This window comes from Choloepus didactylus, chromosome 21 (assembly GCF_015220235.1).
Source record: "Choloepus didactylus isolate mChoDid1 chromosome 21, mChoDid1.pri, whole genome shotgun sequence".
Lineage (NCBI taxonomy): Eukaryota > Metazoa > Chordata > Mammalia > Pilosa > Megalonychidae > Choloepus > Choloepus didactylus.
This window is the reverse complement of record NC_051327.1, coordinates 28,567,364-28,594,219: the sequence shown is the minus strand read 5'-3', so window position 1 is coordinate 28,594,219 and position 26,856 is coordinate 28,567,364. Positions and strand designations below refer to the sequence as shown.

Here is a 26,856-nt window from a genome sequence, read left to right as displayed (position 1 = left end):
GACAAATGAGGGAAAAAAGACTCCGTTTTGATAACATAAAACTTGTCTCTGATGTATTTTTCTTTTATATTATATGGTCTTACAATATTTATCAAGGATTTTTTTTTTCTTTTTAAGGGCGAAGCTCAAAAATTATGCTACATGTGGGTTGTAGTTGGTGACAAATGTAATGGATTTAGTTGTTGGCTCCTATTTCCCCCGATTGCTACTTTATTAACAAAAGTAGTTTACTAATTAGCTATTAGGTTAAAAAGCTTTCCAAAAGGTCGCAATTCGGATTTTCCACCAGGCCCAGCGATCCAGGGACCCCGGTGTCGTCGCCTCGGAAGCACTGGCGACAGCAGGCGCCCTTCCTCCTCTGGTGCACGTTTTCTTTTGAATATTGAGGTCACTGCAGAGTCATGCACGGTTGAAAGAAATAATACAGAGGGAACCCACACGTCGCCATCTCCCGCAGTCCAGCCCTCACAACCTCGACCCAGGAAAGGGGCGGGCCTCGGGGCCGGGGCGGGGCCGGGGGCGGGGCCTGGAGCTGGCACGCGACAGGGCGGGGCCTGGAGCGGGGCGGGGCGGGGCCGGCCCTCGGCAGGGGCGGGGCCTGGAGCTGGCACGCGACAGGGGCGGGGCCTGCGTCTAACGTCCGGCGCGTGGCCTCCCGGGCCCGGGCGCGCGCAGTGGCGTCGAGGGCGGCGGCGTGGCGGGCGCGAGGAGCGCCCCGGGACCCCTGCAGCTGAGGTGAAGGCCGCCGCGCGCTGAGCCCCGGGCGCCCCGCGGCGCGAGCCTGGGCTGAGGCGGGGGCCCCGGGCTCGGCCGGGGCGGGGTGTGTTCGTACGCGTGTGGCGGCAGATTTTGAGTCGATTCCTCTCAGATTCCTCTCAGAGCCGCTCCCTCAGGAAACGGCCGCCGGAGCCCTGCGGGGACGGCGGGGCGCGGGAGCCCGGGCTCGGGGCTGGGGCGGCGCGGGTGGCGGGGAGCGCCGGCGGCGGGCCTTGGGGCGCGGGGTGCCGAGCAAACCTCGCCTCCGGACCGGGCCGTCTCTGAGGGAAGGACCGGTTGTGCCAGGTTGTCCCCAGATCCCGGCGGCGGGACTCCCCAGCCGAGGGCGGACGTCGCAGCCCCGAGATGCGGGGCTGGAAACCGCGCCCGAAACGCCTGCTGGAAAGACAGCATCAGGCGCTGAGGGCCCGTTTAGCCCACAAGCGAAAGATGGAAATATTCTCAAGTTACAAATTAGGTTGCTTTCGGGACTCAGCCATTAGATCAGTCAACGAACCCCTGGGCAGCTGCGAGGTGCGGGGCGGAGGTGCGCATGGGGGTGCCGAGGGGGAGGACAGACGGACAGACGCCGGCCGGGGCTGTGGTGTGAAGTGCGGGTTTTGTTCTGAGTGCAGTGGGAAAGGTTTTAAGCAAGGGAGTGACATGACTTAAGCTTTAAAAGTATAATTCTAGCTCAGGGAGGAGGAGATGGAGGAAGCACGAGTGGCTTTACGGCCAGGGAGCTGGGGAGCAGCAGTCAGATTCGAGATATAATTTAGGAGGTGGAGGTCGCAGGGCCCGTTGGCTTGTTTGGGGCGGGGGCAGAGTGTCAGGCAGGGCGATGGTGGCGGGATTTTCTGACATGGGAAGACCTGAGGGAGCACCTGGCCCGGTGGTGCTGAAAAGAATGGACGGCACGCGGGTGGCACAAGCCCACACTCCCGCCCTGGCCCCGGGCGGTACCCAGACCAGCGGAGCTGGCGGCTCTGCACACCACTCCCCCTTTCCAGGGCAGGCCCCGCAGAGCAGCTGGCCTGCTCAGAATTTGCGAGCGTGGCCTCCTTATCAGAGAGTCCCTGGGGGTTGCCTAAGGGTCCTGCTGACCTCCTAAGCTTACCCGTGGGCCACATGTCTTCTCGGAGCCGGTGGCCAGCAGTGTCCTTTCCTCATCTCAGTCCAGAAAGGCTGCCTGTGGCAGTTCTGGAGGAGCTTTCTCCCCTGGAGGAGAGCTCGGGCGCTGTCACCCCTCATGGAACGGAAGCAAGGGAGCAGGAAGGGCCTGGGAGGGGGAGTCCTGGAGCTCTGGGGAGGGGGGACTGTCAGATCTTTAGGGTGTATCTGGTGTCTGTAATGGAGGGACTGCCCGTAGCAGACTCTTGATAGCTGTCACCCATGACGTCACCACCACGGCTACCTTAGCCTGGACTGGTTCCACCACCAATGCCTCTTTCCCTCCACCGTCGTCAGGGTCCTGACCAGCGGCTTCTGGGTCGTGCACATCCTGTTGCAGGCTCTCCTGTGTTTCCATTGCTCCCCTCTGAGGCTCCTGGGTATACGGTGGAGGGTGCTAGAGACCAGCCCCAGGTCTACCTCCGGCTCTGTCCCAGGGCCTAACACGGGCCAGACATTAGTCCACCCGTACTGAACAAACGAAGCAGGTGCGACTAGGTTACTGCAGCCCTCCGGGTGGGGGATGGCTGGGACCTGGGCCTCGGAGGTGGCGTGGAGGATGCAGAAAGGAGCCATAGTTAGGATACATTTTGAAAGTAAAAGGGGCAGTGGTTGCTGATGAATGATGTCACCTTTGTGCTACCATATTGAGCTCTTTATCGCATGTTAATTTTGTATTTCTCACAAGGTCCAGGGAGAGAAGCACATCATATTTTTTTGTGGGTGGATGCTAAAGTACGTCCCCGTATACATTGAATTAGTACCTGAAGGAACTCCACCGAGATCATATGACATCACATAAGTCAATGTGCAAACCACCAAGAGATGTTAAGGAGTAAAAATTTGGAGAACTCTTTTAGCATGCAGTTGGATCGTGTTTTTACACAAAATCCAGCTTCTGAATAATTCATCCTCTGTGCCTGGTGGGTGCTGAATAAGTCTTTGTTGAATGGAGGGACGTAGATGAATTGGTCACAGCTAGGCAAGTATTTCGGAGAGTGGAATGGCGTAGTGAGTGAGCCACATCCCACCAGGCCCAAAGAATGACTAGGAAACTCGACATGCTCACTTCCCAAGTGTTTATTCTGGCACCAAAAGGCCTTTGAATTAAAAAAAAAAAAAAAAAAAAGTACAGCATCTAGGCACTTTCTGTACATGATTTCTAATTCTCAGAACAACCCTGCAAGGTAGTAGTATCCACATTTCATAGGTTAGGAAATCACAGCTCAATGCCAAAGTGCTCAATTGCAAGCTAGGGCCCTGGGATTCAAAATACTGCTTGACTGACTCCACAGCCTTCCTGAAACTCCCAAGACCTGGGTCATATCCTGAAACTGAAGCCTCTAGGTGAGGCATTTACAGGGTTTTAGAAAAGGAAATCTGCTAGTTTGGTGTAGCTTGCAGTTTCCACTACCGTAAAACCTTTTATAATGATGATACTGAAGAATGAGCTGCTGTTTGGTTCATTTGATACCTATTGATGTGCAAAGTAGCATTGGAATATATTAAAATATGGAAGACACAACACCTCTGCCCATACCCACATACCATCTAGAAATGTGGTTAAAATCACTCACTAATCATTACTCCATGTGCAGTGTAACCAAATGTACGATTTGAGGGGTTCATATAGTATTTTCCTATATCTTCTTAAAGTAGATTTTATACTAATAAATATTTGTCTTCAAATGTTCCACTGAATTATCTGAAATTCTAAATTTATATGGAACATAAAAATTGCCGAATTATACATGTTTTTAGAAAGTGAGAGTTAAAAAAACTGAAACCTAACTCCATCATTCAAAAGACTTAAAGGACATTTTTTTTTATTAGAGAAGTTGTCGATTTACAGAAAAATCATACCTAAAATACAGAGTTCCCATATATCCATCCCCCTTATTAACACAATGCATTAATGTGGTACTTTTGTTACTACTGATTAAAGATTATTATTATAATTGTACTATTTAGCATAATCTGTGGTTTACATATAAAAGGACCCATATTTTCTAAGGGTTAAATCTGTGTTACTTTACTTTTCACTGTTATAATGAAACAATTTCTAAAGAACAAGTGCTTTCCTAAAGAAATTATTATTTTTAATCTTAGAATTTTTCATGGATTATTTCAGTTATTTAACTTACTTAAATTGTTTTCTAAAATGCAGATTAAAGAATGGCAAACTCCATTGCATCGAAGACCTTTACTGCACTTTCAGATCTGCATCCAAATATGGCTTATCTGGTAAATTTCAATGATATTGTGGTTTGGTTGTTCTCTGATGAAATTTTTTGTGTAATACTACCTATGTCAACATTATTGATTCATTTGATAACTGCTTGGATAATTGACAGGTATACAGATGCGCATTGCATTAATACAGTTTTTAGATATTAAGTACTCCTAAGCCCTAATCTCCTTTATATTTGTGCCAGCAAAATGAAAATTAATCTTTCTTTTGTCTGTAGGGTGAGAGATGTGACTGTAGATCTGGCTGGTAATTGTTAAATATGGTTAAAAATTTGTTTCATTTTAATTGTATATTGAATATCTGCTCAAATTAATCAAATTATGAATTTATATGCTTGCTAGGGCTGCTGCTTTTATGACACAAATGTACACAGCAAGTATATTTCTGAAATGATGATATGAAAAATTTTGGGGAAGAGTTGTGAGGGAATTCAGTAATTTCAAATATCCCAAGACTGTTATTTATTTAAAAGAAATCTGGGTGGAATTGTCTTATAAGGTGAAGGAGTTAGTGTAAAGCAGTTCCTATACCATCTTACCTTCTCCACCCTTGAACGGTGTGCTATGTACCCTTGGCTTTTTTTGCAAGCCAGTTTTCTTAAAAATGGAATAAATTTGTTTGTAACTTTAGTATTTAGCAACTCAAGGTTTATTAATGTTAAAAAGAAGTTATTGTTATTATAGTTTTCCCTGAAAGGTAAAGCTATTTGCTTAATTGCCTCTGTAGTTGGAAAGTTTATTTGACATTTTCATTACTTTTGTTTTTCCAGCAACATTCAGGGAGATCTGCTTGCATATGAAATTAAAGAAATCATCTCAGTGTGTCTAAACGCAGTCAGACTAGCTAACAGCTCAGCTAGGGTGTGGTTGTCTTAAAAGTGCGACTGTATTTGATACGTAACAGATTATTGCAAGGTTAAAATCAGTTGCTAGAATAAGTATTATAAGTTTAGGTTTATCCTTTCAGAAAATCTAGTTACTTTATTTTTTAGCATACTTTAAAAATATTTAATTTGTCTTGAATAGGCACTAAAGAGACTATTCACATTTGGAGATGATGTTACTATCTCCAAGGTTTCAGATCCAGGACTTTATAACTGATTATAACAGATTTATCAGCAGCAATATATAAATTTTGTCACAATCTAAATTATATTACTGTCCAGCATGTTTAGATTAAGAAGCTAAGCAATTTTACGTGGATTGTTCCAAAACCTCATGTAAAAGAAAGCTTTGAAGACCATGACAAATTAAATTGCATTATACATGTGCTTTGAGTGGATTCAGTAAGGAATGAGAGCTTAGTGCAGTTACTGTGCTCCACCTAGTGATTGAAAATTAAGTAGAAACATACTCAGTATTGAATGAGTATTTTTGAAATTACAGTTAACTGACCTATTACTTTGTACTATTCCTTGTGGAATTGACCATTTATGAAGTTCTTTTAGATGTTGGTCTGGAATAAATACATTTAAATGGTTCCTAGTCAAAAATGTTCGTTAGAGCCAGTAAAATATAACAGATCCATGAAATTAAATTTACCTTCTACATCTGTGTTTAATATTGGTCTTCTGTAACCTTTTTGTTTTGCAGAAAATAATCGGGATAGTTATTGGGAAAACAGATGTCAAAGGCTTTCCAGACAGAAAAAGCTGAGTTGTGTTTAGCTCTTTGCATCATTTTTTCATAAACTGTGACTTATGAGTACAACAAAGTATATTTAAGTGATTAAATTTTTCTTGCCTGTTTAATGCCTTAAGAGCAATGGCTGGGTTCTCCAGGGTGAGGAAAAGTACTCAATTCAGGACCATGTCTGTGAGGACATTAAAATAACATATAATGATTTTATTTGATGTTTTCAAACATAATTTTAGTGTCTTTGCACAATGCCCAAATCTCTCTTTGAATTGGTCAATCATTAACTTGTCTCAGTGTGTTTATTGAACGCCTCCACTGTGAAGGCCTGCCGATTGGAAGGTAAAAGAGAGAGAAACTGTGGGCTTATCTTCACCTCTCATGGTGTCTGAAGAATGGACTCTGGAGCTAGATTGGGCTCACCTATCACTGAGAGATCTAAACTTAACCTCTCCAGACCCAGCCTCTATACATCTGTGAAACGGGGGTAAATGGAGCCGGCGTGAAAATTATTTGAGTTGGTACCTGTACGGTGAGCCTCACACATGGCCCAGAGAAAGAACCCCGAGCTGACTACCACTTGCAGCCTAGAAAGAGACAAGTACACACATCAACCCCAAATAAGTCAGAAAGTGAAAAGGAGGAGGTTTTTGAGCAGGAAGATGACTTGATGGAGTAGTCCGAGGGAGGTAATGGAGGGACAGCAGTGTCTGTGTACTTAAACAACCAGACAAATCCAGTGAAAACAATCGCCTTTCATTTGTGGAACATACAAAGCCAATACTTTGGCTTTAGTGGTTTTTACTGTGTTGCTTGAACTGTTCAAGAGTTTTGGAGACTATGGAAACATAATCCAAAGCTTGGAATTGGGTTTTTAAAATCATGAAATTTTGTAGCTGACATGCAAAGATACAATATAGAATGCCAGAATTGGCAGTTTACTACTATTAGCTTTAAAAGTGTTAATGGCTTTCTGCTAAAGGTGACAGTGTGTTTCCATATAGCGTAAGTATATCAGAGCTCTAGCCAGCCAGCCATTAATTGTGGTAGAAGGAAACATGAATTTTGCTTGAATCACTGAGTAATTGTGACTGTGTTAATGTGACTCATGCTAAATCATTGCGTATGGATCACAGATAAGGGGTAGGCACTACATTTTAACTTTATTCCATATTCATATTCAGTTTTAATTTTTGAGACAGATAACAAGGATGTCATCTCCCACCACATGCTTATTTGTGTCTGTGCTTTACTTCAACATCATTAATTAGGTCGGAATTACCATTTGAATCCTTTGGGAAAGTCTATAGAACTTCCTGTTGTCTAAGCACTAAAAGCCATAACTTAAAATACATGAATTAGGAAAAAGTCATAACTAAAAATATTTGCTAAAACTACAACAATGAAATACAGTTTTTACCCATCAGATTGTGTGGGGAGCAGAAACATTTCTCTATCCTTTGATTTCGTTTTAAGATTATGTGCACAGTGTACCTTTTTGGGAGAAGATATGCTTATTGACTTAAAAATATATGACACATTATAACATTAATATGTTTTTCATAAAAAAATTCAAAACAATGTAGACGATCATAGAGTTGAAAAGTGAAATTCCACTTTCAATCCCCCATTTTTCACATCGTGCTCCCCGCCCCAAAGGTAAACACTAATACCTATAATTTGCATGTGTATGTTAGATTGTATTACTTTTTAAATTAGCAAAAAACAATAAAGAAATTTCCATTTTGCAAAAAAAAAAATACTTGCTGACCCTAGTGGTGTTCATTTAATAGCAAACAATTTGACTTGAAATAACAATTTAGATCTGAATTATGACTTATATTGAAACAATAACAGTGAAAGGTAAATGGAGACTGGAAGCTAGTATCTGGATGTTTCATGCCTACATATCGGGGGCAACAGTGGGGTCTATAGCAACGTGTATCTACATCGGCAGCTTGTTACTACTTCACTTTGAAATTCAGAAGAGCGTAACTTACAGGATTTCTGGCTGAAATCACATTTTATAGCCTGTGTTTGAGTATTTTTATATCATAATAATCATATTTGCTCAAAATTGAAATAAAACTTTTTCATTTGAAAAATAAAGGTTTTGGTTTTCCCTTAGATATTGGATCAGAAAGATATACTTTCAGTTTTACCATTCGAGATTCACCAGCCCATTTTGTAAATGCAGCATCTTGGGGAAATGGAAATTACATCAAGTCGCTTTCTGACAGCTTTAGGGTTGGCGAGTGTGGTGAGTTGGCATTGATTCTTAAAGTGCTTGTATCATGTGCTAAGGGAGTCATAGTGAAATAAGACAGTTCATAACTCTCAAGAACTCGATCAGGAAACAAGTCAGTGTTAAGAGTGTAATGCAAGGCCTTCAATGTTATTACTTGAGACACACACAAAATGATTGGCCCATATTTTTACTGGACTTCTTATGATCTTTGGTTTATTTCGTATTTCAATTTGCATCAGCCCCTATTGTTACCATAATAATTTATCTATTTGTAAGTATAAAATGGGGCCACTGAAGAGATTTTGATCAAAAGCTGATACTTGAATTTTTAATGGGATTTTAAGGAAAGTCCTTTCAACTCAAATATCAAATCTTTTGCAGCCTCCTCCCACCCCAGTATCTCTCTGACAGTGCAGTGTTGTACAGTAGAAAGAATGAGGACTTTGAAAACAGATAGGTCTGTGTTTTAGTTTCCTAGCTGCTAAAATGCATGCCATACAAAAGGTTGGCTTGACAACGGGAATTTGTTGGCTCATGGTTTCAGAGACTAGAAGGCTGGCTTCCTCCTGGGGTTGCTATCTTCTGGATGGCTGGCAATTTTGGGGGTTCCTTGGCTTTTCCATCACATGGCAATGCACATGGCATCATCTTCTCCTTTCTCTTCTGGGTTCTATTGACTTCCAGCGCATGTCTGTTCCCCATGGCTTCTCTCTCTCTGACTTTCTCTAAAGGCCCCCAGTAATAAAATTAAACCCATCCTGATTCAGTTGAGCCACCCCTTAACTGAAGTAACCTCAACGCAAGGTTCCATTGACAATGGGTTCACACCCACAGGTCCAGGGGTTGGGACCAAAACATGCCTTTTGTGGAGGACATAATTCAGCCCCCAACCTCTGGATTCGAATCTCAGCTCCAACATTTATTTAATTTGGGTTTGAGAAGATTTCTGATTCTCATTGGGTCTCAACTATAAATTATAAGCTATTGAGTTCTTGTGAATTTTAAATGAGATAGTGTGCCTAAGGTAGGACTTAATCCCTCAATAGGTGACAGCGCTAACATCGTACAAGAAACTTAGGAAAGCACACATACCAGCTCTCTTTCATGATGGAAAAAGAGAAGGGAAAGAATAAGCAGATTCATAGAGTCAAAACCTAGAGCACATGTTACTAGGGCTGGGGTGGGGTAGGGAATGGGGAGTTAATGCTTAACTTGTACAAAGATTCTGTTTTGGGTAATGGAAAAGTTTTGGTATTAGATGGTAGTGATGGTTACACAACATTGGGAATGTAATTCATAGCACCGAATTATATATCTGAATGTGGTTAAAAGGGGAAATTTTAGGTTGTACACATATGACTGGAATAATTAAAAAAAAAAGCCATATGTCTGTATAACACAAACAGTGAGTTCTATTGTAAACCTGGGACTACAGGTAATAGTACATTAATGTTCTTTAATCAGTTGTAACAAATTACCACACTAATAATGGAAGGTGTTAAAAATGGGGGGTGGTGTTTGTATGGGAACTCTATTTTCTGCGTGATTTTTCTGTAAACCTAAACTTCTCTAATTAAAAAAAAAAAAAAGCTGTATTGAAGATAATTAAAACCATGCCTCTCCAGTTCTGGAGTATCAAGCAGCTAGTTACCTGTACCAGTTATTTAGCATCTAGTCATGTGATGCTTGTTTGATTAACCTTCCCGGGTTCTGTGTAGGATCTCTAACTGAACAATAAGGCCATTGAGCGTAGGGTCTTGCAGACTTTACAGGGCCCAGGACAGGTTAAAAACAGTCTTTGACTGTATGTCAGAATATTAGTGATATAGAGGGGTAACGATCATATTTCAGTATTACAATATGTTATATGGGGATGGTTGTTGATAAATGAGATAAGAGATTTTATAAAAGCCTAAATTTGATGATGATTATAAATTTAAATAGATGTTAGTACAGTAAAGTGAAAAAATGATAGGTTTTTTTCATCAGAACAATATGGCTTCAAATTTTTAGCTCTGCTACTTACTAGATACATAATGTTGAGAAAGTTATTTAACCTCCATGAGGTTCAGTTTCTTCATTTGTAAAATAGGGATAATCATGGGATGGTTGTGTGAGGAATTAATAAAATAGAGCACAAAAAGGTCTAACATAGGCCAAAACGAAATTGAAATCCTCAAATGCCAAGTTCACAGAGCTGGTGAGTGGAACCAGGACTTGCATTGCCCTTCCTGCCGGAGCACGTGTTCCGGAGGGCTCCTGGCCATCGGGCGGGGAGCGGTTCACGTGTTTGTCTCCTAGAAGGCATGTTGGTAGCAAATCACATGTCCAGTATAACTAATTAGTGATATAATATGTTGAGTCATGTGTTGGGATTTCAACAAGAAGCAAAGCAACGTCATCTGAGTCAAATTGATGGGCACACCCCAGGAATCCGTTTCTCCTAGTCACAAAAAAATTAGTGTGGAGGTTATATAACACCAACTCAGGTTAGAAAGAGCGTTAGTATCCTTACAGTTGTTTTTCACTGTTACGATTTATCCTGTTCCTCTTTTGTAATGGCAGCATACTTTTCCCTCTGTTTTAGTGATCATTGAAAATCCTCTGATCCAAAGAAAGGATATAGAGAGAGAAGAAAAATTTAGCCCTACAACTCCTAGGTAAATATCTTTCTAATGCAGACAGCAACAGTCTTTGTGCTAGAATGATCATTACTGATGATTTTGTGTGAGTCAGATTAGTAGAGAGCTTACTCTAAGGTACTGTGCTTCAATATGAAAATTCACAGTTTAATTGTCCTAAAATTTATTGTTGATTATTAAATTCTTTACTTTGATATAGGGGCATGTGAAAATGGCTGTTTTTAGTACTTTGAGTCTCACTTTTAGATTTGCTAAATTTTCACTCTAGTCGTATTAAAACTGATTGATAAGAAAAAAGGATAAATCTTGGAAATGATCTAGTTTTGCATCACGGCATAACCCTGCTCACTTGCCTCACGGCCTTAGGTCAGGTCCCCGGGGCAGAGTGATCCCTTGAGGGAAACTTGCAAGGACAGTGGGGGAGAAGCTGGGCCGAGAGGTGGTTCCAGCCAGTGTTCTGCCTCAGCCTGGACCCAGGAGGGTGCTCTGGGGCGGGAGCCGCACCTTGGAGTTGTACCCCGCTGTGGGAAGGGGTGGGTTTGTGTCCTGTACGAGTCGTTGGCTAGTCTGCCTCCCTGGGGAGAGGGGCCCAACCTTGCAGGCCTCTCTGGCCCAGGGCACGTCACCAGAGAGGAGTGCAGCCGGACCCCTGCACAGCCCAGCAGCCCTGGTCTCCACCACGCTTGCGGCTGCATCTTTGCTGACCCCTCCCCTCCTACTTTTCTGACCTCGTCATACATCAGACTCCCAAGTCTCATTTCCCTGCAGCCACACTGGCCTTTTTCCATTTCATGGACACCGGGCTCATTCTACACTGGGAGCTTTTGCACTTCCTGTTTCCTTTGCATGGCACAAGCACTTCCCCCTCTTTCTCATCACTGAAGTCTCAGCTTAAGGGTCACCTCTTTGCCTCGTCCGGGTCTACTCTGCCTACAGTAGCATTTTCAGTCATTTCCCAGGCTTTCCCCCCGTGCTGGCACTGTCATTGCCCAGGTCACTATCTAGAATTATTTGGTTGGTTGTTGTCTATGTCCTCCTCATGTGTGGGAGCACTGCAGCATCACTACTCTACCCCGGGGGCCTAGAATAGGATCTGACACGTCACAGGTTCTCAGTAAATGTTGATGGGATGATGGAGGGTGGGAGGGAAGACTATTCTTGGCAGAGGGAACAAATGTGAAACCTTTTTTCACCTAAAAAAAAAAAAAAAGGTGCATTTCATGACCTAGTAGTTGGATGTGTTGGACTAGAGGGTGAGGACGGGGCAGCAGGAGGACAGACTTGAGAGAAAAGCAGAGATGTTTCCTGGGGTGCTTTTCCTGCCTTACCAAGTTCATTCTTGATGGATGGCCACTCGGTCTGTAAGCTGGTACAGTGTCATTGTATTTGTGATTTTGGAGGTTCACTGTGGCTGCATGAAGAGGGTAGACTATAGGGGAATGCAGCTTGGTTAGGAAACCAAGGTGATGGGTTGAGATGTGGTGAGGTAATAACTGAGGAAATAGTGGGGCAGAGGGGGGCTTGCTGGGTGCAGGGGTCGAGCACCCCAGTTCTAGTTCAGAGTGATAGGCTTTCTGTACCTACTCCCCATGAGGCCCTGTGGAGGACTGTGGGGGTACAGAGGTGTTGAAACAGAGAGGCAGTGTCCTGAGAGCACAGAACGACACAGCCCTCAGTTTTCATAGCCCCTGGCATGTCAGAGTACGTGTCTGCCCCTGCTTTACAGAGAAGGAAACTGAAGCTCAGTTTGTCTTGGCCAAGGTCAGACGACTAGTACACTTAGAAGTCGGGCGCAAATTGATCCTCAGAACATTCTTAGTAAAAGTACATGTTAAAAAATATTTTGTAATATTTTTCAGTGTTTCTGAAAGTAAAAAGTATACATTTCTTCTTATAGCCTAAATTACAACCAAAGAAAGTACTTTAACCGTGAATGTGGGTGTAGTTTTCTGCACAAAAATTATTTGATGTTAATTTTTTTGTGTTTTTGTAATTTAGCAACTGTAAACTGTTGCTCAGTGAGAATCACTCAGTGGTGAAAGTTTGCCCCAGATATGAAGTGGACACCAACTTACTTTCTTTGATACACTTACCTGTTAAAGAGTCTCATGATTATTATTCATTGGGTGACATTGTTGCCAATGGACAGAATCTCGATGGGAAGATTATTAATGTGCTTGCAGCTGTGAGGTCGGTAAGTTAAAACCCCACAAAACCAAGTGCGACCTGGGTGGGGGGGTGGTACACTGGGGACTTAATTTTTGTTTCCAAAGTAGTGATCATGACCAGCTGGAGGAGTTTTTCCTCTGTATTTTGATCAGTAGTCCATTAATTATTTAAGAAAATGGTAAAAGCTTAAAATTAAAGGGAAAGTGGCATTCTATTTGTGAACAAGTAGCAAAGTAAAACCAAATTTTAATGCCGAATACAGCACATCCCTCCCTCCACGGGAAGCCCAGTAGCCTGTGCGAGTCCATCATGCTTCGGTTGCACGGTTGCAGGTGGAGAAGGGTCAGTTCACGGACCCTAGGATCCCTTTGACAGCCCTGAAAGGTGTGGATTGAATAAACCAGGGAGCCCAGTCCATGTCAGTGTCCTCAGGGCTGACCTGAGCTGGGGGCTTCGGGGAGAAGGAAGGCCACGACCCCATGGGGCACCCAGGGGTCTCTACTGGCTGCCGCACCAGCGTTGTCTCCCTCTCATTCGGTTGTGGCAGCAAGTGCTGGGCTCTGAGGTTTGACAGACTGAGGTACATTGTCAAGGATTCTGATGTGGACCTCAAAAGTAAAGTTTCACAAGATGAAGCACATGAAGAAAGTAAAAAGGGCACTCTATGGAAGGATGATGGTTAAAAGGCAAGGAAGGAAGTGGGTTACTTTCTTGAGGTTCACCTGAGTAATACAGATTGCTCTTTGGCATTAAAATGACTGATGGGGAGAGGGGGTGTCGGCTGTATCTGCTTTGTTTGCCACCCTCCTCCCTCCCTACCCCCACCTCAGCCCCATCCTAGCCCAACACCTATATAATATAATTGAGGAGAGATAGTAAACACCCTTTGTGATGATCTTGAAAAATAGGAGAAATCATTTTCTGGGCAGTTTTGGTCCATTCTTACTTGAAGGCAGGTTATGATCTCACAGTTGCTGTGCAGTTCTAAAAATGCTATGAGAATTTTCAACACAGTGAGAATTTTCTATAATTCAGTATGTATATAAGCAAAACCTGCAACAGTTTTTTTTCCATACGCACACACACACACACACACACACACACACACACACACACAGTTTGATTCCCTCTTGCATGGGGTTACGTTACTTCCTTTTTTATACTTCTCTCTCCCATTTTGCTTCTGTCCTTTTAGTTTTCTGTTTCTTCACATTTTTACTTTTGACTGCCTCATTACGTTTCCTCTGTACTGACTCTTCATTTTAAGACTTCTTCTAATGCAGCTCTCTGTCTTGCAGTGATGTAGCAGGCCTCCTTCATCCTCCCTTGGACCTTCTTTCCCAGAGCCTGTCCTTTGGGCACCCACACATCTCTTCTGTGCCTGCCCACAGGCTCCGTCCCAGGCAGGGCAGACAGACACAGTGGGTGGTGGATGGCAGCGCAGGTGGTGCTCGGGCAGTTGCCTGTGGCCTGTCAGTATCTGAGAACTCAGTGGGGAGGCAGCAGGGTCCCCGACCTCCCTCTCCCCTCTTTGATGATCCTAGCACAGTGTGGACATCACCAAGGGTGTGTCAGAGCACTTTCACACTTTCACATACATGTCTCAGTCGAGCCTCATCACCAGCCCTGTGAAGGAGGCAGAGGAGGCTTCCAGACTGATGAGATGTCTGCGCTGCCAGACGAGCTGGGGAACGCAGAGGCGGACAGCACGTGTACCACAGGGGGAGCCTCAGCTTACAACACAGTGCCTTTGTCTCTTTTCAGTCAGAAGCATGTGTAACCCATGCCCCCAGCTAAAAATGCTTAGTTGAGAGATGGAAGATGCTTTAAAATCATCAAGTTGACGTTAGTAGTTCTTGCTCTTTTCATATTTCCAATTGGGTGTTTTAAAGGTAAACATTTCCTGTGATAGAGTTTTTAGCAGGACTCAATGCTATCTTTAATTTGGGATCATCCGTAATTTAGGATTAAAACTAGATGTTACAAATTCTCTCTGGCTCCTTCCCAAGGAACTACCATACAGCCCCTGTGACCCATGTCTTTCTTTTTCTCTGACCAAATTTCAGAAAAAAGCCAATTTACTGGCTATTAAAGATCTTTTCATAAAAAAAAAAAGGTAAACATTTCCATCAACAAATATTAAGTACCTATAGTTGAGCTGTAGGTGAAGAATAATGATTTCCTCCGTTTCTAAGGTTGGAGAGCCCAAATACTTTACAACTTCCGATCGAAGAAAAGGCCAGAGGTGCGAAGTTAAGCTCTATGATGACACAGAGTCTACTTTTGCAATGATATGGTAATGTCTCACACCTGTTCCAAACTAAATTATTGCTATTATTACTGAGACAGAACATTTTAGTTCATCAGAAAGATGATGGGTTTTATATCAGAAGAGGAGTTATGATAGGAGAAAAATGGTATTTGAAAGCATAAACTTTGCCCCTGTATGTTCAGTTGCTATAAACCATGCTGAGGGACTGCCTTGAAATGAGGTCTCTGAATGGTTTGGAACTGCTCGGGTGGACCCTGCCGTGGCCACTGCTAGTGTAGGGTTCTGTTTTACAGCAAAGGCTGTTTCACCCGGGCTCACTGATAACACACAAGGCCAGCTCTACTCAGCGTGAGTCCTTGGTGCGTGGGGAAGGGGTAGGGAAGCAAGCTCCCTCGCAAGCGGGGTTCAGTGGGTCCCTGCTACAAGGCACTAGTTTTTGGTAAATAACGTGGCTACTACCAATTTTCTTCCAATATATTCTATTTTAATCACTTCTTTTTTTTAAAAATTCAGTTGGGATATTGAATCTATTCTACTCGCACAGAGCTGGATACCACAAGAAACAGGTACCTTACTTCCATGGTCTCTTCAATATTTGTCATGTTTTCATCCCCCCGTGAAATAATTTTAAAATGACTTTTTCCCCAAACAGTGATATTTGCCTCAGATGTAAGAATAACTTTTGACAAATTTCGGAACTGCATGACAGCAACTGTAATCTCAAAAACTATTATCACAACCAATCCAGGTAAAACCTTTCTAAATGCATCATCTCTTTGAAATGAACATATCACATATTCCAAAATCTGGGCAGTGTATTAAAGATGAAAATGCAGTTTGGGTTTCATTTGAATTAAAAGTGAAAAGTTGCTTAAATGACATTTTTATAAACTCACAATGATTATATCTTTGGTATCTTTCTTAAAGGGCTGTGCGGAGCCAATGTTTACAGGATTTCTGAGAGACCCATGTTCTTGAACAGATAACCTACTTTAATGACTATTTAACAGATAAATTCGGTTTCCCTACATTTGACACATCTTTACTGCTAGAGCACTGAGGATGCAGATGGGGTGTCATGAATTCATAACTGTGAATTAAGTGTCCCGAAGGGCCACCGCTTGGGGGCTGCTCCTGGCGCCCTTGTGCTCACCCCACACGCAGGGCTGGGGCGGCCACTTCTGAGCACTCGGAGGGGTCAGGTTCAGGGGGCCCCTTGTCAGAAGTAGGTACGGTTTACTCTAGCATGACTCCAGGGGAACACGGTGTAGGGAGATCGGGGGCTGCTGCCCGTAAGCTCTTGGAGTGCTCTGTAGTGTAGGCACAGGTCACCAGCCCAACACCGCAGAGGAGTCCAGAATGACCCAAAATGGAACAGTGTACCACAGTCTCAAGAAAATAAAAATATAGTAGTGTGTCATTTTAAAATTAAGCTTGCTATACTGGTCAATAATAAAGCACTAACAATGGCTGCGAATTATAAATCAATTTTCTGTCTTTGATAAAACCATCATCAGAATATTTAAAAGGTAGATTAGGACTAGGTGATCTGATGCAAAATAATGCTTTTTAATGTTAGTGTATTGAACCTTACATATCTGCCACGTGAATGCTGTCTTTCTGGAAGCAGCAGCATGGGGGGTTGTGCAGTGTGCCCTGATTTGTTCTGTACTGCACCCCGCTGAGCAGGGCCATATGCTGGGTGCTTGCTGTTCTGGGGTCTAATGACAAAGCAGACGAATATCTCCATCCTCATGGAGCTCATATTCTAACAGGGAAGAGACAGAGAATAAACAATAAAGGTAAAATGCCCGCGAATTATGGAAATATATGAAAAGAAAAAGTGGAACAGAGTCAGGAGGACCCAGAGTTCCAGAGTGTGTGTAGGGGCAGCTGCAGGTTCAAATAGGTGGCAGGTAGGCCCCCGGGTAAGGTGACACTTGAGCAGTGGTGAGGACATGAGGGGGTTAGCCGGGGGAGGGAGGTTCCGCTCCAGTGCAGACAGTGCAGAGGCCAAAGGCCCTGAGGCGGTGTGGCTGAGTCAATGGGGCTGGGGGGTGGAGGGGAGAGGAGTGGGGGCAGACCAGTAAGGCCCTCCAGGCTGCTACCGAGATGGGGAACAGGACAGGGTTTGAGCAGAGCAGTGACCTGGCTGATGAAGTTCTAAAAGGATCACTCTGGCTACATTGATGTGACCCAGCCGTAGGCTTTATCAACACTGAATACAATAGAGCCCCTCTTCACGTCCTTTTTGGGGAGGAGTGTTGGTGTGGGATATGGTTTATTATTTATCATAACATCCATGATAGAAAATCTCCACCCTTTAAGGGTAAATTTGGTTTGGGAGAATTTCTAAAAGACAATTGGATTTGTCTGGTCAAAGAGCTCATCATGCTTGAACCTACTTGTTAGGTTCAGAGCCGTTCAAGAATCCACACAAACACAGCGAGTCATGGTTTAAGTAGAGAATTTAAGGTTTATTAGATGAGTAAAGCAGAAGAAAGCAGGTGGGAGCCATCAGAAAAGAAAGAAAGGAAAAATGGCTCCGGCCCTCTATCTGAGAACAGCATGTTTTAAAGGAAAAACCCACGTTGGGTGTTGGGGGGGAAGGTCCTGCTGAGTGTGTTCTGGGCCTCGATTGGGTGAGTGCTTATCAGTTTCTGCTGACTGGTTACTAGGGTTTTAACACTACTCTTCTTTGATGTGCACTATATTATCTATGTGGAGGAAGCAGGCCTTTTGGCTTGTTTGCGGTCATTCATCTTTATGGGGATATCTGATCTTGCCTTGTCTGCCCCCTGCAGTCTAGGTGCCACTGTGACTGGGATTCCTAAAACAGCCTTCAACCCTTAGTTTATGGTGCACCTGGTATCTATGAGATAAGCAGCAGGGCCCGTGGATCAGACATTCCTTCTATATGTCAGACTCTTTTTCTGGGGCCTGACACTATTCATTGTAGCAAGAAACCCAGTACTAAGTCAACGAGACAGGTATTCCAGGATGGTTGGGCTCTGAAAACAGGTTCAAAAGAAAATTGTCGATGACAATGTTGTTAGAACAGATGCTTTCCTTCTCGGGGAGACGTACTGAAGGGAGAGTCCTGGCATGGAAGTGTGAATATTAGCGTGCTGGTTTCAGTCCGCTTTCTCCTTCCTGGGCTGCGCTTGCCTCATGGAAATTAAGAACCTCTAAGTGGCCTAAGCTCTCACTCAGAATCTCCAAGCTTCCTTATGGCTTATGTTTTTTTCTGCCTTCCCCACAGAAATTCTGGAATAGCCCTGTTCCCACGAGGGGGTCTTCCCAGCAGTGCCCACCCTGCCCTCCCTTCTGTTGGTTGGGTTCCTGTGGCTTCTCCCTGCACCCACTCCCGTCTGACACACAGCATTCTGCCATTGCTTCAAAACCGTGCATTCACTTACTAGTTTAGAAGTGCTTACTGAATTCCTTTTATTTGCCAAGTTATGAGACAACTTAAATCATTCCCGGCACAAGGCAGGAGGGGATTGGATGACGGTTGAAGGGATAGGAGGAGGGTCGCCTTGCTGGAGACTGGGATTCGAGGAAGAAAAGGCAGAAAGAGGAGCTCAGGGCCTGGTGCCGAGAGCCAGCAGTCACAAGACTCGGGGGAGGACATCTGTCTGCGGGAGCCTCCGAGACGCCCCCGTGCTGGACGGGAGCTCTGGAGCTCCGACCTGCTGTCGGGGCAGCGTGTGGCCTGCTGCAAGGTGGGGCGTAAAGACAGTATCCCAGCAGTGGAGGCTAGGATGGTGTGAGAGCCCTTTTTCAAAACCACCGTCTAGCGCCTCCTGAGCATACTCACATCCCAATTCGAGGAGCAAGGCTTTAAAAATGACCTTTTAAAAAATTACTTTTGTTCTGATTAGGAAAGATATACCTTTAAAAATCCAGAAAACACATGAAAGCATAAAAAAAGAAAACAAAGATCCCCTGTTATCTTATCTAGTGATGTCGTTTCTTTGCTACACATTCTTTCTGGTGATTTTATATTCATATGTATTTATATGTAGATTTTTTTTGATTAGTAAAAGGATTATTGTACTACATAGTTTTGCAGGTTATTCTTTTCACTAACAATATATGGTGGACATTTCTCCATGCTAGTAACTAGAGCTCCATGTCACCATTTTTAGGGGCTACATAGATTGTATTCTTCTGTGTCTTCACTTTTTACTCTTCAAAATACTTTTGGATCATTCACAATGATTTAAAAAGTAATCAGTTGCTTTTTGCTTGTTATGCATTTCTAATTTAAGATACACAAGAAGCTAACATCCTATTGAGTTTTATAAGAGAATATTCAGAAACAAATGCTCTGGGTGATGAAATGAACAGTTACTTGAAAGAATCCGTAAATTGTAAGTGAACCTTTAATTATTATTTGAACTTGTAAAAGGTTAAAAATTTGGGTCTGTGAAGTTTCATTTGATATAGTAAAGGATTGCATAATCTTCTTCTGTTAACTGTTTATTTCCAGTTTTGAAAAGGCAGTTCTAAACTTTGGGAGCTTTGATGACCTTTGGCCAATCTGATGAAAGCTGACGACTGTCTCCCCAGAGACGTAGCTGCACGCTCGCACACGCACCCCCCACACACAGACACACACACACAGACACACGGAGTTTGCTGCCCTGTGTCACGAAGCCTGGTTGAGAGGCTCTGCTTTACAGGTTGCTGTTTGCTGCCCTCTGCCGCCTGTGGGAGACACGCAGGAGGGACTGGGTAGTCTTGGCTCACTCCTTCAGGATGTTTTCTACAACTGAGTCCCCAGCGAGCAGATGTTTCGTCATCCTGGATGACACTAGATCCACCACAAGAGAGCACAGTTGAATTAACCGTGAAATAAAGTATTCTGCAAGTTCATCACTTACCTTCAGCTCTGGGAAAGCAAGAACTTGACTGCTTTCCTGGAGGATATTTAACATGTTTTCTATCAGTTGCCGTCACTGACAGAAAAGAATCCTACTGGATCAAAATTTAACAATCTCCATTTTGTCTACAAGCAGGACTAGCTTCAAACCACATTTTTATCAGAACTAAAATAAAGTAGTTGTTTTGGAAGCTTTTTTTTTTTTTTAAATGTTGGGTCATTTGTGGATAATGCCATTTCAGGAAACTTCTGTGAAGCACAGAAGAGGTCACTGAGCTGTGAGGTGGGCTTGTACCAACTTATTTCAGTCCCTGACCAATCATTCAGCCAACAGGACAAGAAGAACAGCAGCCACAACCTACCTTTGGGCGAGTCGAGGGGCATATTTGTATGAACAGTTTTTTCCTGTTCAAGGGTCATACCAAATTGGTCACAAAAGTGGTAGTCATGGGCCCCTCTCTCCCACCTGACCGTGGAAACTTCTATAATTAAGTTTATTCAGAGGCAACAATAACTTGCTGTTTCTTTTGTTTTATTGGGTGAAATTTGCATAACAAAATTAACCATTTTAAAGTGAACAATTTGATGGTATGTAGAACATTCACAAAGTGGAGCTATCTAGATCTAGGTCTAGTTCTGAAACACTTTCATTGCTCCAAAATAAACCCTGGACCCATTAGGTGGGTGCCCCGATTCCTGTCCCTCCCCAGCCCCCGGCATCCACCAGCCTGCTGTCTATCTCTGCATGTGTGCCTAGTCTGGGTGTGTCTTGCAAAGGGAATTGTCCTGTCTGTGTCCCAGTGTGTCTGGCTTTTTTCACTTAGCTTAATGTTTTCAAGGTCCATCTGTGTTCCAGCACACTTCCGCATTTAAAAATCGGGTTGACTGGCGTTTAAAATTGATTTTTAAGTTTTTAGGTATTCTGAATATGAGTCCTTTGTCGTTATAAATTGTTAACATCTCTGACTCTATGGCTTGCCTTTATATTCTTTTACTGGTTTCTTTTGATGACCAGAAATTCTTTATTTTATTGAAGACTAATTTCACCTTCTTTTCCTTTATGGCTCATGATTTTGCATCCATTTCTATATGTTGTAATAACATGAATATAATAATGTATTTGCTACTTACACTTCATGTAAAAATTTATGTTCTCCTTTGAGCTTTGTAGCTTTTCTATTTCTAGTTCTTAGAATATACCTAGATAACTTCTTTTTATTTTTAGTGAATACAATAGTTGATGTCTATACGGTTGAACAGTTAAAGGTAAAGGCTCTGAGGGACAGAGGGAAAGCTGGTCCCCTGTATGGCATCCTGTACGCTCACCTTTCTGCGCTGGACATCGATGAGACACCTGCGAAAGTGGTTCGGAACAGGTGGTAAGCAGCCAAATTACTGCCAGCAAGTTTTTGTAAGAAACTAAAAACAATTATTGCTCATAAATTTTAAGCTCAATAAATGATAAAGATGTTCTTTGGCATAGCAGTGGTTATGAAAAGATGAATAGAGAAATAGCCCACACTGAAAAGTCCCCATAGCCAACCACTTGGAGTCAAAGTAAACAATTGCCTGTTAAGTAAAATTAATTTACTGTATTTCTGTAATCCTAGGAAGTAAAGATATAATGCTGCCAGAAACTTTTAACTCAGATGACAAAATGAGGTTTTATACCTCAGTAAAAATTATTTTGTCATGTCCTCTAGCAGTGCCATAGCACCATTAAAAGAAATTGTTTTCAAGATTTCCAACATCCCCTAGGTAAAATATAGTATCTAACTTCATAGAAAAGAGAACTCCAGTAGGTTTAATAATCTTACCCCAAAGATCCTTAGTGAGAAATGTCTAAAATGTTATTGTGAAAGTCTCCGTATGGAATTTTTTAATTGAAAATTTCATTGATAATTGTAGATTCACGTGCAGTTGTAAGACATAGTAGCAGGATTCCTTGTGCCCTTTGCTCGGTTCCCCCCCAAAAGGAACATTTTACAAAACAACAGCATAATAGTGCGGCCGGAATATTGACATTTATGCAATCCCTGGTCTTGTTCCGAGCTTCCCAGTTTTACTTGTACTCATTTATTTTATGTGTATTTAGTTTGTCTGCTTCTGTCACATGTGTGCATTCGTGTATCCACCACCACAGTCAAGAAACTGACCTATGGATTTTTAAAATATTTTATGATTAGTATTAAAGTTGAAAAAAAATGAATGTAGATGCTGCTGTATAAGGCACATGTATATTTTTTAAGGCTAACTACTTTTTTGGTCTCCAGTTTTCCTACATATTTAATCGTGATAACTAAGGAAAAGCATTTCATTCCAATGGCTAGGCAAGAAACCATCTCTTGAGCGCATCCCCTCAGGGTGAGAAATGTGGGCCAGTGTCCCTGCTCAAATGGGCTGAAGAAAGGACGGCTTCAGAAATAGGGAGAGAGGGGGCCGCCTCCCCAGCCCGTAGAGCCCCTGTGTCAGCGGACGGAGCGGAGGAGCCGCTGGCCAGTGTCGTGGGGCCCGTGCTTGGAGGGACGGGATGCCCGCGCTGGGGAGGTGTCACGGGCACTAGGCCGTCACAGCGGAAAGCAGTGCTGACGCCTCAGCAACTCAGCTCCTGAGAGAAGGGGAGGGACGAGGGCTGGCGGCCGGGGAGAGGCAAGGCCAGGAAGGAGAGGCAGGGCTGGGAGAGTCCTGAAGGCGGAAGGGGTGCCCGGCCGTGCGGGAAGCCCTGGGCCCTGCTCCCCGCCACCGTGCGCCCCCTGGCCTGCGGCTCCGGGCCCGGACACCTGAAGATCCCAAGGAGAATTCTGCTGCTGGAGAGCAAGCTTGTCTTGTTTCCAACCGCGTCACTTTTATTGTGTTCTTTGTTTCTTTTCAGCTCAGGCTGTGGGTATGTTGTAAATGAAGCATCCAACACTTGCACAACTTGCAGCAAAGATTCTTTGGAGTTTAAACCTGGTTTTCCCAGCTTTGATGTGCTAATCGACCTTACTGATCACACCGGCACCCTCCCCTCCTGTAGACTCGCCGGAAGTGTTGCTGAGGAGACTTTGGGCTGCACGGTAAATAGCAAAAAGGAAACACGTGTAGACATATTTCCAAGTTGACTTCCCTTCTCAAAAGGTATAGGTTATTTTTGAGAACATTTTATAGAAATTAGTTCATTAATAAAGAGGTCTGAGAAAAAAATTTTGATGTCAACACTACATTGCCTTACCTGAAGAAAATAGGTGTATATTGTATTTGTAAATTATAGCTAACACTATTATGAATGATGACCGAAAGAATAAGAAAAAGTGGAAGAATAAACATGAAAAGTTTTAGAGCCAAGTAATGGGTAAAACAGCACCTCGGAGACTTGGATCACTCTCGCGGGCATGCCCGGTGGGAGGGTTTGGCGCTGGTCCCCCTCCCAGCGGGGTGGAGTCTGCCCTGCGTTTCCTCCCTCATGCGGCTAGATAAGCAGCAGCGGGTACTAGAGGTTAGCAGGTGCATTTGGTGATAGGCACTCGGCTTTTATGGTTATAACCAGCTCATGGAATTTACCAGCTTTTCTTGCCTCTTCTCTATCAAGAGAATTGACCTGGCTTCACTGCGAATAAAATTCCATCTTGTGAGCAATTTAAGTTTCAAATTATTGTTAAGATGAGTTATCTGTACTCCCACCAGAAATATTTGTTTGACCTTTGTATTTTTTTTTTAACCAGGTAAATGAGTTTCTTGCAATGACAGATGAACAGAGAACTGCATTGAAGTGGCAATTTCTTTTGGAAAGAAGCAAAATTTATTTAAAAGTTAGTGTATTTTACAGTGCTAGATTAGTCTATATATTTAAAAAAAAAATCCTAGGGTATGTACCTAATCCATCAGGAAAATTACTATTTTTTATACTGCCCAATTCCTAGATGTGCAGGACAACAGTGGGGGGACCAGGCTTTCCCGTGTGGTGTAAGGGAGTTACAGAAGACACTGAAGCAAAGTCTCCGTGAGCCCTAGCGGGAAGGCAGGGCCCCCACCCCGCCTGTGCCCTGCCCTGTCCTCTGGGGAGGCCCGAGCTCAGGGGCCAGAGAGACTTGGGGCTGGGGCGCCAGTCCTCCACCCCTCTGCCCTGTGCCTCTGGCACGTTGACCCTGAGGACCGGCGGTTGCCCGGGCACTAGCCCACTGCAGCGCTGAGGGCTCTCAGTCTCTGTGTGGGGGGTTTCCTCAGAAGGGGAGCAAGACAAACTCTCCTCGTTTGCAAATGAGGAAGATGGAGCCTGGAAATGTTGCTGCTTGCCCCCATCATGGCTGAGGTATTTCTGCCCTGCTCTCGGGCATTTGGATTTCAGGACTCCTTTCCATTCTTAAAAGTTACTGAGATTTTGTTTGTGTGAGTTATTTCTATTGGTATCCACTGTATTGAAAATTAGAATTGTGAAATTTCTAAAACACAAGAACACCTGAGCCACCAGTCCAAGTGTGGTCAGAGCAGGGATGTTGTTGCCTGCCATGGGGTCTCTGGGAAATCCCAGGTGTGCTCTGAGACAGTGAGAAAAAAAGGCAAATGGCATCTTGGTATTACTGTGAAGACAATTTTGATCTCACGGGTGCCCTGAAAGAGCCTTGGAGACAGCGGGTCCACTCCATCGCAGCCCTGCAGGCAGGCTCTCCCATTGCTCCATGGCTCCTTTCCCTTGCAGCCTCAGGCACGTTGGAGTAGGGTGCGGACCAGTATTTCCAGAACCTCTGTTTAAGGCCTCTTCAATCCTAGGCAGCGGGGGCACAATTGCAGTCCTGGACAGCATCTCTTCCACCGCTGACAAGGCCCACCCCAGTGAGAGACACTCAGCTCTGCGGCCAGCCGGACGTTCCCTCCAGACTGGAGGCTCCAGCTGCTGATGAGTGCGATCAGTTTAATTAAGTTCATGGCAACTTATAGTTTCCCAACCTCGACTCAAATGCACCTGCAAGCTTCCCTCAAGGGTTAATGTACCTTTTAGAGAATATGTTTAAAAGATGTTTGAGTGGGATTCAACAAAGGTTTTAAGCAGATATAAAATGATTACATCCAAAAATATAAAGATCAAGAGAACCAAACACAATTTCAATTGTTATAATCAGAACATGTAATTTTTAAAATAAGAACTTACGTTGTTTTGCTAAAATGTTAAAAACAGTATAGTTATATAGATTGGATATTTTATGGTATATGTAGTACATTTTAATTTAAAACAATAGCTACTTAAAATGGTTCAATTGAAGGGATTTCAAAGAAAGATTCATTTTAATGTTTTAAAACACCTGGTGATATTATTAAAACTAATATTAGCATTAAAGGAAAATGTCCAAAAAGGGTAAAAATCATGACTCTTATACAAAAGTAAAATGAATACATGTCGAAGGTTTAATTGCACTCCTTGACCGAGGGAACCAGTAAGATGTCAAGGGTGCAGGCCGGCGATCTGGGTGCTGAGTCGTTTGCTGATAGGTGCGCCTCCAGCCTCTTGTGCAGGCAGAGTCGCTTGCACCTCACCCAAGCAGGGTTCATTAGCATTTCTGTGGGTGGGGTCCTGTGCGGTACCCCCAGCTCTCTACAGCTGCTGTCCCAGAGTGGCTCGGCCAGTGCAAGGGGTGTGGGCCAGGTGGGCCCCAGAACTCAGAAGGTGTCCTGTGGCGCTGGGGCAGGCCTGCTGCCAGAAGCCCCAGGGAGCCTGGTCATCTTTATTGCCCGCCTCCATACCTTTCACAGACTTTCCTGATTTGAGAACATTATTTCTCTATGAGTCTTGGGAATTATGGAATTTGGAAAATGTTCAGCTGAGGTGTCCTTCCATTGCATATTAAATAAAATGTTGGCACAGGTGCTTTGTAAATTGTAGAAAAATGAGACATCATCATTCGTAATTCTTAATAATTGTATTATCAAATCCCAGCAATTTAACAGATTCTATCACAAATTGGGACTTTATGCATACATTAAGCCCTTTTTTCTATATCTTTGATTTGTAATCCAAACTCTCCTTCATGAGCTCTATCATGAAAGACATGGATTTTTACAAAATCACTCTCAGATGCCAGACCTATCATTTCTCTATTGTGCTTTGCCTGATGCTACAACTCTTTCCATTGTCTTGCAACTTTTTTTTTGGTACTTTATTAGCCTTTTCTCAAATCTTACAACTTTTAATTGAAATTTATGTTAACATCTGTAAACAAAACCTTCCATTTTGCAGTTCTCCATTGATGATCATTGGTTTTCAGCTTTATATACAAAGTGATTTTGAAACCAACCCTCTCGCTCTTTCTCCCTACAGTTTGTTGCATCACACAGAGCACGGGGTGGAGTGAGAATCAGTGTCCTGTCATGTAAGCTGGCAGATCCTATCGAGGCGAGTAGGAACTTGTCCAGGCAAGAAAGTGTTTAAAGCCCTGTATCATTGTAAACTCTGGAGACCTGTGAGTTTTAACATCCTTTGAAGTGGAATATTAGTTTGAAAATTATGGATCAAATTGTATTTTGTTCAAATGTGGTGAAAATTTCTATAAATTGTTATGCTGTTCCCTCTGGAGTTGGTTTGGGGGAAAAGTCTGTCATTCCACATCTCGGCTTGGAAAGCCAGAAGAAACTGGCTTTGCCTTTTCTTAAATTGGAAGATACTCACATGAATTAATAAACAAGTTTAATGTTTCTCATAAATAGATACGAACACTTTCTTTTCTCAGGCCATTTTACTCCTTTATTTTCCTGGAAAAAGTCCCTGGGCAATATCATGGGACTGCTCTGCTGCCAGTGTGCTTTTCTCGCCCCTGCCTCCTCGCTGGTGGCAGAGCCGCCCAGTGCTTTGGAAGGC

The 26,856-nt window shown here is 43.4% G+C and overlaps 1 protein-coding gene across 6 annotated transcripts; it reads left to right on the top strand.

Annotated features, from left to right (window-relative positions):
• Window positions 1–673: 673 nt before the first annotated feature.
• On the top strand, window positions 674–26,675 carry MEIOB (meiosis specific with OB-fold). Of its 6 annotated transcripts, none has more exons than XM_037814288.1 (14): window positions 674–735; window positions 4,094–4,170; window positions 5,770–5,827; window positions 7,940–8,071; window positions 10,647–10,719; window positions 12,700–12,895; window positions 15,066–15,166; window positions 15,656–15,708; window positions 15,795–15,890; window positions 19,417–19,518; window positions 21,256–21,409; window positions 22,903–23,086; window positions 23,732–23,818; window positions 26,320–26,675. In XM_037814288.1, the coding sequence occupies exons 2-14, from the start codon at window positions 4,102–4,104 to the stop codon at window positions 26,428–26,430; spliced, it is 1,416 nt and encodes a 471-aa protein (XP_037670216.1). In that variant the 5' UTR covers window positions 674–735; window positions 4,094–4,101; the 3' UTR covers window positions 26,431–26,675. The 6 variants fall into 6 exon arrangements, with proteins under 6 accessions (XP_037670216.1, XP_037670215.1, XP_037670218.1 ...); XM_037814287.1 differs by lacking the exon at window positions 674–735 and adding an exon at window positions 2,613–2,724; XM_037814286.1 differs by lacking the exon at window positions 674–735 and adding an exon at window positions 2,619–2,724 and having other exon boundaries at window positions 5,770–5,832.
• Window positions 26,676–26,856: the final 181 nt, after the last annotated feature.